Below are 15,707 nucleotides of genomic sequence, written 5' to 3' on the forward strand. Positions count from 1 at the left end.
GTACAGAATGGCATTTTAATAGCTCAGAAGAACAAGTTGCTGTTTCTCTTTAGAAAACGTGAATCATGACTTTCGAGATAGTTTTGTTGTGGGTGGATATTTTTGCTGTTGTTTGAAATTTTTCTATGTCAAAGAATATTTTAATGATGATATAGAGTAGATTTTTAATTTTTATGGACTTTTCTATACAATAGCAAATGTATGTGTGTTTAATGACTGCTTTGAAATGAAAGAAGAATGTGATTTGTTTAATTAGAATACACATCTCTTCCTTTGCAGGATCAAGAATACAAGCTTCAACAGGACAAACTTCACTTGGAGCGTGTCTATGAAAAACAGGTAATGTTTTCAGGAAAATATTACATCTTATGCACGATAACTTTACAGCAGTTTGCCTATTCATAGATTTTGATAGAATTGTGGTTTTTTGAAACCCAACGTTTGAGAAAGAGGAGGAAAATACAGGTGAACAATCTATGGATATAAACCCATATAATAGTACAGATTGGGCCATAAAATACTAAAACAAGTTTGCCTTCAAGTAAAGGAATCGTGAAGTCTCTGGTGCAATCTGTTCACTTAAGAACCTACCCGTTATCTAATAATCTTTATTAGTCTACAGTGGCTATTGCCTGCTAGGATATTTAAACATCAAACAAATAATAGGTAGTAACCCTAAATGTCACTGCCTGATTAAATGTGCTTATCTGCTGAATCAGGAACCAGTTAGGCTAAATGGTTTTACAAGCAAAGGAAACACCTGGATTTATAAATAATCTACTGCTTGTTTTCCAAACATACAGCTCAGCACAAGAACGGTGACAGATTATTCCTGAGAGCCATTCTTGAGCCGGCTGTTAAATGTATATAATTTTACCAGGTTTGACATTACCTTCTTTACTCGCTGAGAGACAGTCCATCGGTTTGGACGCTCTTTCAAACCAAGTGTTTGGACTTCCATGTAGTAAAGGCCTTCACAGAGCTGCTTACAGCAGAGAATCTCTGCATGTGTTTTTTCAGTGGACTATACTCTTATGCTTCTGACTATGCACTTATTAAAACACATTATTCTTTATTGTAGTGACTTAATAGCATGTAACAGTACAAATGATTGTAGCCAACTAAGGATCCATCCAGCAAGGAACAGCATGGTCAGTAGGTCGCATTGCTGCTTTGTTACTTGAGCAATCCTAAAAGCAGAACAAACTTCTGTACTTCAGCTGCTTTTGGCAAAAAATATTATGGAAACCCATGGTTTGGACCATGCCTGGGAGGCTGCCAAATTCTGAAGCTGCTTTCCTCTCTTGATCCAGAAGAATTCTTCTTAAAAATGTCTATTCCTGGTTAGTGAATTTAGGAAGTGGCAGTGTCCTGGTTTCAGCTGGGGTAGGGTTAATTTTCCTCCTGGTAGCTGCTGCGGTTTCGCTTTAGTGTGAGAATAATGTTGATAACACATATTGTTTAGTTGTTGCTAAGTCATGTTTATAGTAAGTCAAGGACCTTTTCAGCTTCCCGTAGAAGCTGAAAGGGAGCAGGGACAGAATGAGCTGGCCAAGGGAATATTCCATACCATCGATGCCATGCCCAGTATATACACAGGGGTGTTATTGTTGTAAGAATTGATAACAAGTAGTTCACTTTGGGTGTTCACAAATTGGTATGTAGGAACTCTGCACCATAGAGAATAAATGTCATTATTTTAAGCAGATTTCTATATGCTTTCCTGTATTTATCGAAAGAAAATCTAGTGCCTTTTTATGTAATCACTGGTATTTCTTTATTCTGGAGAATAACGTTCAGTTTGAGAAGAAATATAGCTCTATTGGCTATATTCTCATGCTTCCTCTTTGTTAATCCTTATTCTTGCATTTTATGTAATTTTAGAAACATGTAGATGGTTGTCTACATCAATGCAAAAGAAACTTTTTTTTTTAAATCAGACTTTGTTTTAGCTAAAATATGGTATTCTTTTCCTTCAAATGGTAGATTCATGGCATCCGGAATGATCTTGATAAAGAAAGAGAGGATGCTCTAAAGAAGATTCGCAAAGTGGAGGAGACTTTGAAGTAAGTGAATATGGAATAATTGCTGAGCCTTCCCCACTGTTTTAGTCAAATTTATTAAATAAACTTATGCTTTGTCTCATCTAATTGCCTTCCTATAATTTATCTGAGGTATCTTCCTGTTGTAAAGCTGCATATTCAGGGTTCTACTCAGCTATAATAATTTAGAAAGTTGAGCAAGAACCAAGGCACCCAAATTTGTTGCCTTTCAGTGGTAGGAATAAACCAGAACTGCAGTTAGAGATGTCATGGGTCTTGTGCTGCCAAATACACAAAACCGGCTTCTGTGGAGGGTAGATATGTGGTGGGCAAATCATCCAAGCTACAGACTGCTTGCTTTGGACTATTTTAGAGGGATAAATTTGAAAGATGTATGTATTTAGATTATATTTTAACTTGATGTATTATATGATGGTTTTGATATTATTTTCTTTTATTATCCATAAATTACAACTTTAATGTGGCTTTTTCCTCTTTGAAACTGCACGTTTGTGTGTGAATACTTCGTTTTCACATGTAGCTGAGGCTCAGAGAAATGGGCTGCAGCAAACAGAAGACACTTTTCATTAAGTAACTCGGAACAGCTTTTTTGCTGACCTTGTACATTAAAGACCTAATCAGGATGCAACAAGTTTGATGTTTTTGGAGCGGAGGAGTGGTTTACATGCAGCAGATGCGTGTAGGACAAGATCACATCTTGCTACGCTGCTTCCATTTTTTGTTATGTAAAATATTATTTCCATATGTTTATCCAGTTTAAATTCAAAGCTATGGAAATAATGTCTAGGGAAAGCAGATTATTCTGAAAGAAACCAGAAGTTATTTGCTAAAACTATTCAGTTCAGTATTACAATGTGTTTTATCTAGGCTGATAGAGGCATTGTGTAGATACTTTTATTCAATAAAAGTCATAGGGCTGAAGTCTGTATTCCGTTATTTCTGCAATCTCTTAGTTATTTGACATCAATAGAGACTATCTTAAATCACTACAGACATTAATAAAAACTCTAGCTTTTAATCTTTAAATTCCTTACACTGACTATTATTTATAATTTTAGGGAGATAGAATGTTTATCAACTAAACTTAATCTTTTAGTATTTTAACGTCTGATCCCTTGATCATGTAGTTGCATTCATTATCTTCCGTGGCTTTCAAATAACATGTTGGTTTGCACTTAGGTTGATGAAACAAGTCTGACTTTGCAGTCCCCTGGCTGCTCGGGATGTGTTCCCCGTGCGGGCGCTCTGGGTGTGGAGGAAACCCGGTCGTGCTCCCTTGGGGCCGGTGTTGGTGCCGGGGGTTTGTGTGCTCTGTGCTGCGGGGTTGGAACCTGCTTTTTGGTTAACAGCGCTGTGCCTCATTTATTTCAGATATTCCCTAGCTGTAATTAAGCTCAGGTCTAATGCTTGGGTTAGAGTCAGGATTTGGAAGACAGAAGTTTCAGGAGCCCGGTTGCCTGGTGGGCACGAATTAAGACGGTGTTGGCAGAGGCCAGTCCCAGCCGTGGGCTTTGTGTGAGAGGTTCCCTTGGCCGCAGCTGGGGGTGCGTCGGCCTCTGGCACCTGAGAGCCCTGGGGACTGCACGACCGGGTAAAACTACATCCAGGCTGTTTTCCCTGCAGCAGGGATTAATTCCGGCTTTTCCAAGTGTCTTGTGTATGCTACTTCCACTCAGCGTGGGGAGTACTTCTCCCAGGCTCCTGTGTCCTGTGCACGCTCTTTCTGTTACACTTCTGTTTATTTCATTTTTTGATTCAAGGTGGTGAAAATAATGTAGTAAATGGTATATCACTGTTGTAATTTAAAGTGGAAAATGTTTTAATTTTGGAGATGGCTTACTCCTTAATGAGTCTGTGCCACTGCTCTCTTGGTTGTTTTATACCAGTGATTTGGCGTTAATTTTAAGATTAGTAATGGAATTAGTAATGCTAATAAGTAATTATTTTGTAATTGATGTATGAATCTACAAGATGTGGTATGTGAAAATGCTTTATTTTACTGTATTTCTTTGACTATTTGTGGATTCTAATTAAGTAATTACAAGCCAAAGCAGGCACAGTAAACCTTTAAAAAACAACCTTATATTCCTTGAGATGGGTGAAAACATAGTTCACCATCTTCAATAGAAAGGATGCCTTGTGGAATTGCAGCTCAGAACCCAGTAGGTGCATCAGTGATTTCTCATAAACCACTTTGATGTGAATGCACTTTGATTCTGAAATGGCCACAGGATTGGGTGGTGAGCAGCCAGGCAGCTGCGGAGGCGCAGAGAGGGAAGTGGCAGGCATTTCAGGAGACTTTTTTTATTATTGTTATTGTTTTTCCAGTGATGTGACAGCAAACGGTGCTATTGCAGTTTCAAACGTATCCACACAGTTGCATAATGAAAGTGATTTGAGACATTGTGTGGAATAGTAAAATCTACATTTCTGAAAGTATCTTTCATTTCAAATAAACAGTGTTGCCAGAGTTTTAATACTGAATTGCAGTATACGTACTTTATTGAAGCATGGGTTTTCACTTCTGAAGTTTTAGGTAGAAATATCTGTCAAAACCAAATCTTTTGCAAAGAATTGCTCTAATACTACTGACTGTTGGTGGTGACTTGTAGATAGAAATTTTATATTTAGTTTAGCAGTGCATGACATCGGCGTTGCCTAATAACAAAAGTGACTATAGGAAGTGCTCCAAGGATTTTTCTAGAATGTCATTTAAACTGCATTTATATAATAGCAAAGTGTTCTTGGGGGGAAAGGTTGTTTCTCTAATCCCTTTAGTTTGTTTGCATAAAATATGTCATAAGAGTGGGTTACAAATAGGCTAAATCTCTGTGGTTCTTATCTCTTTCATTTTAAGTAGAGGAATAGGAAATAAAGAGGTATAGTTACATTGCAATTTGTCACACTATAGACTGAGCTGAATACAACAGAAAAAATATTACGAAAAAATGTCTGTATCTACTTGTTGCTGAAGAAATCAGATGGAAGAGAAAGAGTAGTAGAAGTATTTAATCTCCCTTTTGTTTGGACCTGCTTCACACATTCTCTGGCTATGAAGACTCTTGCTGTGTCTATAAATAGCAGCTTTTAGTAAATATCTACCTTAATTACTAAACAAGGACACTTATTTTCATAAGAAGATACAAACGTTTTGAGCTGTTAATGCTTTATTCAGTTTGATGTGTCAATCACAAATATTATATTTCTTTTCAACAGCCAGTGTGCTAAATAGTGACCTCTGATATTAGACCTCAAGATAAAGACAAACAGCTCTAGCCCTCTGACTACAGAATTGCTTGAAGACATATTGAAGGTTTTATTTTCTTGAAAACAATACCTTTCCTTTTCTACTGTTCCTTTTGGTTCCAAAATATCCTTGTAAACTACAGACAACAGTCTTCCTAGTCACTGTGAAAATTTCAGAAATAATGATAGTAGTAACTTCATGAAACAGCAGTGAGTGTTCAATAAGGACATATTGCAGTCCCAATTTAAATATTCAGAATTTAATGTTGGTGTGGTAGTCACAGCAGTGATCCAAAAGGTGTCCCCAGGAAGAACCACAGTTCTGTGCCAGGCTATTTGCAGTCAGCAGAAGTGCAGATACTTTAAGGGGGGCCTCATTCATTTGCTAATTAACAGAGAAACTTAGAACAGCGTTGCTTAAGACGAGAGGTAAGAAATCTTTTATGCTCCAAGGAAAGAGCAGAACAGCCGTGTGCGTTGTTAGGGTTTATATCCTCCGTCAGTGTACTGCCAGCGTACCGTCCGTAACTGCTAGCTCGACCTACAGCAAGGGGGATATCGGGTGTGCAGGCAGAAACACTTGTGTAAGTCCATTTCTATGTTATTGGTAATAATAGATAAAAAAACCTAAAGATGAAATGGTAGAGAAGGGAGGATTTAATTGTATAAGTAAATAGTCATAGTTACAGGTTTTTGCAGTGCGAATACAACATATCTTTAGGCCACCTCAGTTTGAATGTGGTTTGGGTTTTGCCACTTCCGTTCGGGAGCCCGTAACAGCTTTGTGACTGCACGGACATGGCAAGTTTGTCTGCCCTGAGACAGAGATTTTGGACTAAACTGTAAACGTACATACGAGTGGAGGCTGTTGCCGTGTGTCCCCTGCATGGAAGCACATTTCTCGGGATAATGGTTGGGACGGTTCTCACATACTGGAAATAATTATAGGATCTGATTTAATGCTTTTTGGATTGTGCGTCTCATACACAAGTTAGTATTTCATTGTGCTACTGGAATAGAGCTTTCCTGAGTTCTCATTCTTCTATTCTGAAGTGTGATTGAAGGAAACAGTTTTTTAAAAGTCACGTTAGGAGAAATGATCTGTTCCCTCTGCAGGTGCAGGTGTTGGAATGGGACACTGGGTGTCAGGGAATGCCTGCACACTACCCACAGTCAAATGCTTCCTAACGTTCTCCCTCTCAATATTTGCCTTTTTTTTTTTTTTTTTTTTAAACCTGCTTTGGAGCCAAATCTCAGCACTTTGCAAGTGGTGATGATACAGAGCAAATGTTTAGCAGCTGGTTTATTGAAAGTCACTTAATAAAATTGTTTGTTTACATAAGAAACTAGCAACACCTCTTCTCCATTGCTTCTCTACCCCTCATCTGAACTTGTTTACAACTCTTCTGGGGAAGACAGAGGGGCTACACTTCCCAGAAACCAGCAAAGCCGCTCCTATCTATTAGCAGATTTGTATTTTTACAACAGTTTCTAAAGCACACATACAGTTTTCACAGTATGTTGTGATTTGGTTTAGACCAAAATGTTTCAAAGTCTCTTCAAGCAGAGGCATGGTGTGAGGGTGGTGCGTGTGGACGTTCAGTAACACACAGAAATAAAAGTAATTTACCTTTCTCTTCCTAAGTGTTCTTGTGTACATGCACATGTTTTCTCTGGGAATGCTTGATGAGGGAATCAAGGACAAGAAGTTGATTTCGTCGTGGGGATGGTGCTGTGGAGGTTCCTCACTGTAGCTGTAGAGAGACTCGGATCGTTGCTTTCCGTGATCCCGGTGTCAGGCCACACACCTCGGCGAGCTGGTGCCGGGCTCCGCTTTCTAGGGACTTGTTAAGTGTGGTTCGGTGATACTAATATATATTCAACATTTCAGATCTTGGGTGTGGTTATTACTGCTACAAAGTTGTGTCTCATAGAAAGTGTCTGATTAAAATGCATTTCCACTTTTATTAACTAAAGTTGAAAAAACGCTGTTTTGGGAAGGAAATCACAATTTTTTTGTACCAGTTACTCTTCCTGAAATCTTAGTCATTTCTTTATTCAAAGGGCTTCTGCTTGCCATCTCCTAGTGTGGTTGGCCAGTCATTGGTTATTCCCTTTGGAGTCATTTGTCCCCTACCTGACACTGTCACAAGGTGTGTGGAGCGGTGGAGCTGGAGCTCTTCTCACACTTGTCCTCAGGCTTTAAACTTAGTGGTGCTACTTGTAAAGCCTTTGGAGAGTGGCTTTTGTATCGCACTTACCCAAGAGCAGGAGCTAGCGTCAGTGCATTTCACAGGAAGAAATCTCATTATAGTTGTTCTGCAACTTCAGCCTGAATTCCTGGCGAAAGGGATGCTGGAGCACAGCTTCAGGACGTTCCCCTTTCCTCTCGGTTTTATTCCACAGGATCTGGTTGGGACTCGGGTGCAGAGGAATGATTTGAGTTTAGGTGATCCCATTATCATGCTGCCCTGAGTGTTTATTTGGTGTTTTGTTCCGAGACTCCTTGCCGGCCCCAGCGGCAGATGTCTTCTGCCTGGTGCTCCCCACGGCTCACCTCCGCTGGTGGAGCAGGGACAGGACAAACACGGGAACGGGGCAAGATGGTCCCTTGCAGAATCTCTGTTCTATTTCTTCCTACAGCTGTGGGTGTGTAATGACTCATTTTTCATTGTATAGTCGTCTTTCATATACAAAGAGAAGGCCCAGATTTGCTTGGTCTGGAAGGCTCTTTTTGCTTTGTTCCCAATACGTAGAACTCCATCAGGTCGTAGCACCAGCAGTTTGTGGAAAGGGGCTTTGAGTCTATGCGATTGCTAATCTCCTGCAAAACTCCCATTGCGTTTATATCGTTTTTCTTTTCTCTGTATTATTGTGAAAGTGACAATATAAAAGAAATGAGGATATGTAAATCTGAGAGAAATAAATGGTATACGTAATGCTTCTGAGCTAATGACAAGGGAAATAGATAAAGGCAAGGATAAATAACAACATAGATGATGGAAGGAGGTAGAATAAATAAATACATTTTCCTTTTGTGTTGCAGGTTACAGTTGCATAATTTTGCATTTGCTGTTATGTTGGAACCCAACATCTTAAATCTGGACTTTCAAAATATACAGAAATTATATTTTTAAACCCCTGTGATTTACGGTGGATTTGGAGAATTTAATGGTACCAAACCCTTGAGGAACTTTATTTTCAAGCAGCTGCTTCTTCAGAGCGCTATTGTATGGATCGTATTGTGTGGACGCCCTGTAGTGGTAGATGTCATAAATACTGTTGCACACAGAAAAATACAACTGTGTGATAATCATCAATACGATGATAAATAAATAAATGGAGCAATAGCTTTAACCGCAAATTGGGTTGTTTTTTTTTTTCTTGCTCCTCTGAGTTGAATCCAGATTCTGAATAATCGCTTGTTGTTGTTAATATTTTTAGGATAATTGCCTAAGTGTAGCTGTTTTCCTGTAGTTAATTCCATTTTTCCTTGAAAATGAAGTATTTGTGTGTGGAGGAATTCTTGCAGGAATGGAAAAGCTATTACTATTTAAAGCCGGAAATAATTAAAGAAATATGCAAAGGCATTGTCTTTAATTCCAAATGTTGTAATAAAGAACATTGTTAAGAGTTTATACTCATGTTCATTGTGTTCATCGTTCTCTTTTATTAAAATGTTTAGTGTTGTCTTGTTGCAACAGTTGCAATATGATACAAAAAAGCAAACTTTCATTTAAAACCAGTGGTAATGTTAAGTGACTGAAGAGTTTGGATATAATTTTACACTTTAAAACAGGGCGGTGTGTTTTTTAGTGTTTTGGGGTTTTTTTCCCCCCTCTAAGAACCAGTGGAAAAGCAGCCAGCTGTTCCCCACTTGGTGCTCTGTTCGAGCATCTGAAACCTTTTAGAGCAAAACCAGTCAAAGTTTCCAGCATATTGTAAACATTCCTTTAGCCCTAGTGAACACGCTGACATAACCCTCACTCTAGGGGGCACAATGTAAAGTATGAACAGAGGACAAAAAAATGTGGTAGCTTTATTTAATAGTCTCACTTAAAAGAAAAAATAAAGTGTTCTATTAACTATTTACAGCCTTTCATTTTCTTTCACCAGTTTCTCTGGAGACCCGCTGGCAATAATGAAATATGTATTTAAAGGAAATCTTCTGTTGTACAAAAAGAGTAACAGTTGATTTTTAATCCTTGTCTGTGGGACTGTTATGTCCCTCAAGATGGTTATAGAGATATCAAATGACATCTTTTTAACAGTATCAACTATGAAAATGCTTCAATAGAATAAATGGCTGTATGAAATGAAATGAAAAGTTTTGCCTTGTGAGATGGACAGCATCAGTGTCTTATGCTGTAACACTTAGGTTAACTGTTCTAAACTTCTATTCTAATAATTAATGCAGTTAAGGGCTATAGATTTTTGACCTCACTAAATGAACGTACAAATAGTTAACACAAATGTCAGAATTGTTCCATTATTATTCTGAACAGCTTCTGTTTCACGTTAGTGTATTTCAAGACCATATAGAGCCCAAAATGCTGATGAAATGAGAAGAGCCTCCAGTTGGCTAAAGAAAGCCTTACTTTCAGTTCAATTACTGATGTTTAATAAGCATGAAATACTTCAGACTGTCACCTTTTTGGGGACGGTTAAAAACTATCTACAAAGATAGTAAAAGGAATAAGTGTTCCTTTTGTTGTTGTTGGTAGATGATTATGATTCCTAGACTTGAATTAAACTTGGTAATATTATGTTTACATTTACTTTCTAGGTATTTTATTAAACGCTTTTTGACTCAGCATCTCTTTGACATAATAAACCCGCATGCTTTAAGCTGTGGTAATTAGTTAGACGTTCCAGTTAGAACTCAGTATTGGAAAAATTTGAGACAATCTTAATACTGTTATTTCCTCGCCGTTGTCTTTGATTTGCCAACCTCTGTTGGCTCTATCACTTATAACACGTCTTGGGCTGTTCTTTGTTGGTGTGAAGTGATTCTTCTTGCCTGGCTCTCCTCCGCTCGATGATGTCTCCCATAGTTTGTCCTTCAGATGGTTTATTTTGTTCGCCCTCCAGCTTTCTGTGCCACCGCACACTTCTCTGATTCCTATCTTTCCCTTCTTTGCACCTCTTCTCGGGGTATCTCATGGAACTGTTTACTGTCTGTGCTGCTGACTTTCTGGTCCACCTTTTAATGACAGTCTTGTCTCCTTTTATCTGAGCCATCATCTACACCTGTCTCTCCAGTGCTCCCCTCCACATTCTCCTTGTTGAGGTTTAGCTGTCATCTCAGCCTGTAAAAGCCAGGACTATTCACCTCTGTTTTAATCCTCTCTTGATAACCGAGCCTCTCTGGCCTTTCATAAATGTGGTGTATCTAAATCATGTAGACAGTTTCTGCAGCGTTGGGCAAAATTACAACATTTTCCTTTCCAGCCACATTTACGCTTGCCCAGCCTTTTAATCTGCATCTCATTCATCATTTCGCAGTTGCTGTTTTTATTCTGTTTGCATAGCACCTAGTACAACAGTACCCTGTCATTATTATAATGAGAAATAGTTATAATAATTATTAGTGTGTTTAACCAATGTCTAGTTAATTCGTGAGCCATTAATTTTGAATGTAATGCATTATTCTTAGTTCACAGAAGTGTGATATACACATGTGGAATATTATTTACTCTAAATTCATTAACGGCTTTAAGTGGTGGTTTAGTTTGTTAATGTTATCTCATGATTTATTTAAAACATAAGTATATGGTTTAAAATAGTAATTGTATTGTAAATATCACTCATTGTTATAGCTTACTTGAAGGAATGCAGACCAGCTTTTTGATGTTAAAATCTCAAATTATGCAAACCGTAAACAATTTATAAGTGGATTTGTGCTTTTTCTCATAAAGACAAGCTCATCTTATAGTTAAAATTGGGGAACGAAACATAAAATTGTTCTCTACTTTATATTTTTGGCTTTATTTCTTTGAAATGATGAAACAAGTGAGAATGCTTTCTAACAACTTCGAAATATTAAAGTGCCCAGGGACAGGACAGGGATGATGTTTTGAAGGCAATAAATATTTTAGCTTCACATTTCAGTCTTTCTTCTTCGTTCCTTTGATCTGGCTTTGGTTTAGTTATCATTCCGCTTGAATGACTTCACACTGTCTTTCTTCCTCTCCACACCAAAAGAAGTGCTCTGCACATATTCCATATGTTTGGGCGCTCGCGGCGCAGGAGAGCCCTCCTCGGTCCTCCCTGTTCGCGGAGAGATGCTCCAGCCACGGCGACGGTGGGGGCGTTTAGGCCGGATCTGTAGTTTACACAGAAAGCTGTCACTTAACTGTCACCGTCTGTTAAAAACAGTAGAGTGGGAGAAGTTGGGTTTTGAGTATTTCAGAGAATTGTTGTTACTACTGAAACATTTTTCTGTAACAATAAACTAAACCAGTAACCCCTTCTCTCTAGAAATATATGGGACTTGAGGCCTTAATGTATTATTTACGTAAAAGAAATAGTCCGAATTCTAGAAATTAAATTAGAGGGGCTGTTGCATGGAGTGGGCTTTCATGCTTATCACACCCAGCTAAAAAGTGTCTCTCTGAATGGCTGAACTGCTGCGCTGCTGTGGAGTCCTGCCAGCGCCAGGGCACCTCCGCGGGAGAGTCCCCGAGGTCGGGAGCAGGACCCTGGGTCACTTGAATAAGATCTGGTATGTGGAAGTGTGTGTCCGTGTCCCGGACGGGTACTCCTGTCCGCAGCTCATACACAAAGGACACTAAGGTAAATTTCCTGAGTTTTGCTTTTGCAGGGGCAGATCATACGTGTTCTGATGACGGCTGTGTTTTTAGCTGCTCACTGCGCTGTGTGTTATGTTGTATAACGAGTCATCTTCTCCTTTGGCAACGTGTGTTCATATTGTGGGGTTTTTTTTAAATCTAGATAGACTATATAAATGGTGATAACGGGATTTGTTTCAACACAGATTAGTAAAAGAGTCAATTTTTTATTTCTTGTGTCAACAAATAGTTTAGAAGCAAACCCAGCAATATTCTTTTTCCACTGCCTTCCAGCAAGTGACTAGTTTGCCGCTTGGGTAGAGAAGCAATTTTCTCTCAGAAGTATCAATATTTGGGGAGGAGAGGAAGGAATGGGCAGAGACCCGTGTAAGTATGGCAATTCCAAATACATAGGATGAGTGCAGATATGTAATGTGGGATCATCAGGGTAATTAGCAGGAGGAGAGCCTGGCCATTCCAAGCAGGTCACCGTTGGAAGATCTTGGCTTCACCAGCGGGACCGAAGGCTCAGCCCTTACTCTGTGTTCCCGACCCTCAGCCTTACCCAGCAAGACTCATTTTTCTCTGTGGGCATAACCCCGGAGTCACACTCACCTGTGACAGACTTAGAGAACAGATGAAGCCTCTCCCTCTTGTGGAGTCCATCAGAATTGAAGTTTCAGAAGCTTATTCCATGGCAAAATGCATCCTTACCCCAGAAATCCCTTGCTCCGCTGCAGTCGGGAAGTAACGATCTGTTTGGACACGAGTGGGTTTTCGCTGCTGCTGGTGGGATTTGAAGACCTAGCAAAGAATTTGCATATTCATGAATTAAAGCCTGGTATAATTTTTATAGGACAACATCAGGATTTTCCCAATCTGGTGGTTATTCTGTCCTGAGAAGCTCTCTAGACTATGCCCTGGGTGCTTGTGTGTGGATGTGCCAACTGGCTGTCCCCAGACATTGTCCACGTGTAACCTGTGGAGCTCCACGTCCTGTACCCTCCTGTGCCTCCCTGCAGTCACGCTTCGTCACAACTGATGTTTGTGGTTGTTGAAGACGCTGTGACCGAGCCAGGTGCATCTCCTCTGCTTGTTTGCTGTGTCTCAGCCCTTGCTTTCCTCCAGGGGATGGGAGAGCCCTGCGAGTGACAGCACTGGCTCCTGCCACCTTTCCTGGGACGTCTTGAGTTGATTGAACCTCTCCTGCAAGTCGCTGGGTTGCCCTGTGTTTCATTTACTTGACTTGCAATGCTGTAATGTCTTGCTGTGTTTAGTTGTTACCTCTTGGAAGACGTTTTACGAAGCAAGGAAAATATTTATGATTAAGCATGAAGAGGAAGTGTGTAAGTTGTTTATATTTTCCATTTATCAGTACACTTCAGAGTGCTGCTTTCTGAAATTGCAGTTCTGGGCTTCATAGTCGACTTCTCCTGAGATGGTCTGTGCTGTATAAGATTGCTAATTCTGTTGCCATATCCTTTGTACCCTGAAACAAGAGGAATTTGCTGCTTTTTAAATTGGGGCCAAAGAGTAACTTCACCCTGTTTTTATATTCAAACCGGCTCAGCTTTAGGGGATTGAAGTGATGTAATTGTATTGTATTCGGCCCCACAACTAGTCCAACTGAAAAAAATAATCTTCAAAGTGAATATTTTAGTGCTTCATGCAAGGCACATTGCTCAGTGTCTTGGGAAAAAAAGTAAAGCTTTTCTTATATTTGTGAGCCATGGTCATTGTTGTTCGTCTTCTCTAAGCTTCTGTACAAACCTTAACTGCACAGAAAGTTGAGAGTGCTAGCGCCCAAATCCTTAAAAAAAAATGAAGTTTTATTCCTGGTTATAATGAGATGTTGCCTCTATTCATGGGATTAGGCCTTTCAAAGAAAGGAAGGTGCAGAAAACCCAACTCCTAAAAGTTTATATCACAATATTTCAGAATTAAAATCTGTTCCTCAGGAAGAGGATGTATAAATGTGGAGGCTCACTGATGGCACAGGGACTGGCACCTGGTCCTTTTATGTTTAGATTTGTTGCATTTCCATCTGACTGGACCAAAAATGTTGTTCCGACGTCTCTGGGCACTTCTCTGTGTGTACGTTTGAATGAGCTTTGGGGTCTGTTTCCAGTGCGGATTGGAAATATGGGATGTATTTTGCGGGGAGGGAGGTTTGTGACGCAGTGCCCGTCGCTGACCTTCGGAACTTCGGGAGGAGAGTGTGAGGGACCCAACAGCGAGGTTGGGATTTTCCCTCCTCGGTGTCTCCTGCTGCTCCGCTGCCTCTCCCTCTTCTCCCGTGGGGCGCTGAGCCCTGCGTGGGTTTTGGAGGATCTTTCAGCCTCTTACGTATTCTTTCCTGTGAACTACTGGTACAGTTTGTTGTGGGAGAGGGGAACAACCACCATAATTCAGTATCAAACAGCTATTAACTTAGAAACATCTATGTTCAGCAGCTCCCTGCTACGTGGGTTTCGGGGGGGTAATTGCACAAACGCCTTTGCAGCTGGAGCCGGTGCGTAACCAACTCCTCGGTTCCATTGGCTGTAGCTCTGGAGCCATCAGTGTGTGCCCGTTCTGAGAAACCTCTGAGGGGTTCTGTGCTTGCAATTTTGATCTTTTGGATCTTCTGTAGTAGAAATTTAAATCCTAAATGGTCTTTTTGTGAGTCGAATTTAGATGGGGAAAAAAAAAATATTGATTTTGATGGTGTTTTCTTTTTTGCTGTGTAATTTCTATTGCCTTATAAATAAATGGAGAATATGATAACTTAGATTAATATACAGATATGCTTCCCCCTCAAAGGAGTTTAGAAAATGGAATTGCTGTGGCAGCAGAAATAAAGCACATCTGTGTGGGGGTGGTGGATGCTCTCTACCAAATCTGAAGAAAATTTGCACACGCTTTTCTGTGAACATGAACCCAACCCCTCTAAGCAATTATCACCAAAAATGCGATACAGGATTTTGTTCTGTTTCGCTCCGGTTTCTGCTGGCTAAGAAAGGTATTTTCCCTTTTCTGTAAGGAAAATAGCAGTCTCCTTATGTCTCGGTTGTTCTGTCAGCTGTAAGGAAGGTACCAAAATCAAATATTGTTTTTAAAATATGCATGATGAAAAAACTAGAAAAGTAAACAGTAATAGACTTACTCAGGGCTTGTGGCATTTCTTTGATCTCTTTGCTAATAGAATTACCCTGCTCTCCTGACTGCAAACGGACACTTTGTGAAGATGTAGGATTATGGTCTTTGTCCCATTGTCAGACTCTGGTATGAAAACCGCAGAAGAGGATGTGAATGCTGTAGCTCTGGGCTTGGCAGCTCCCTGACCTTTAGAAAAGGCTTGCTCAGTGCTGTAAGAGCTGGTTCAGCGCTGGCAAGGTGACAGACTGGATGAATTAGTTGGTCTTTTCCGACTCTTATGTGTCAGATTCTTTGTTTTATATGGAAATAATTTCTGTCAAAATGGGAAATTTATCACGAGGTACTTCCTCCGCCTGTAAAATGAAAATGTCAACCACAGGTCTGTTTGAATGTGTCTCCTGTTACAAACCACTGGTGGAGCCAGCTTTGTCCATCGAAGCCACCATTGTGTTCCCCTGGGCCTTAACAC

At 39.9% G+C, this 15,707-nt stretch overlaps 1 protein-coding gene across 3 annotated transcripts in view; it reads left to right on the forward strand.

Annotated features, from left to right (window-relative positions):
* The window catches only part of CEP112 (centrosomal protein 112), a 165,792-nt gene that overhangs the window by 43,864 nt on the left and 106,221 nt on the right, over positions 1-15,707 (forward strand). For all 3 annotated transcript variants that reach the window (XM_074160337.1, XM_074160339.1, XM_074160338.1), the window contains 2 exons: positions 280-339; positions 1,987-2,066. In XM_074160337.1, coding sequence (XP_074016438.1) covers positions 280-339; positions 1,987-2,066 — 140 coding nt within the window. The remainder of the gene's footprint in view (positions 1-279; positions 340-1,986; positions 2,067-15,707) is intronic.

This window comes from Numenius arquata, chromosome 17 (assembly GCF_964106895.1).
Source record: "Numenius arquata chromosome 17, bNumArq3.hap1.1, whole genome shotgun sequence".
Lineage (NCBI taxonomy): Eukaryota > Metazoa > Chordata > Aves > Charadriiformes > Scolopacidae > Numenius > Numenius arquata.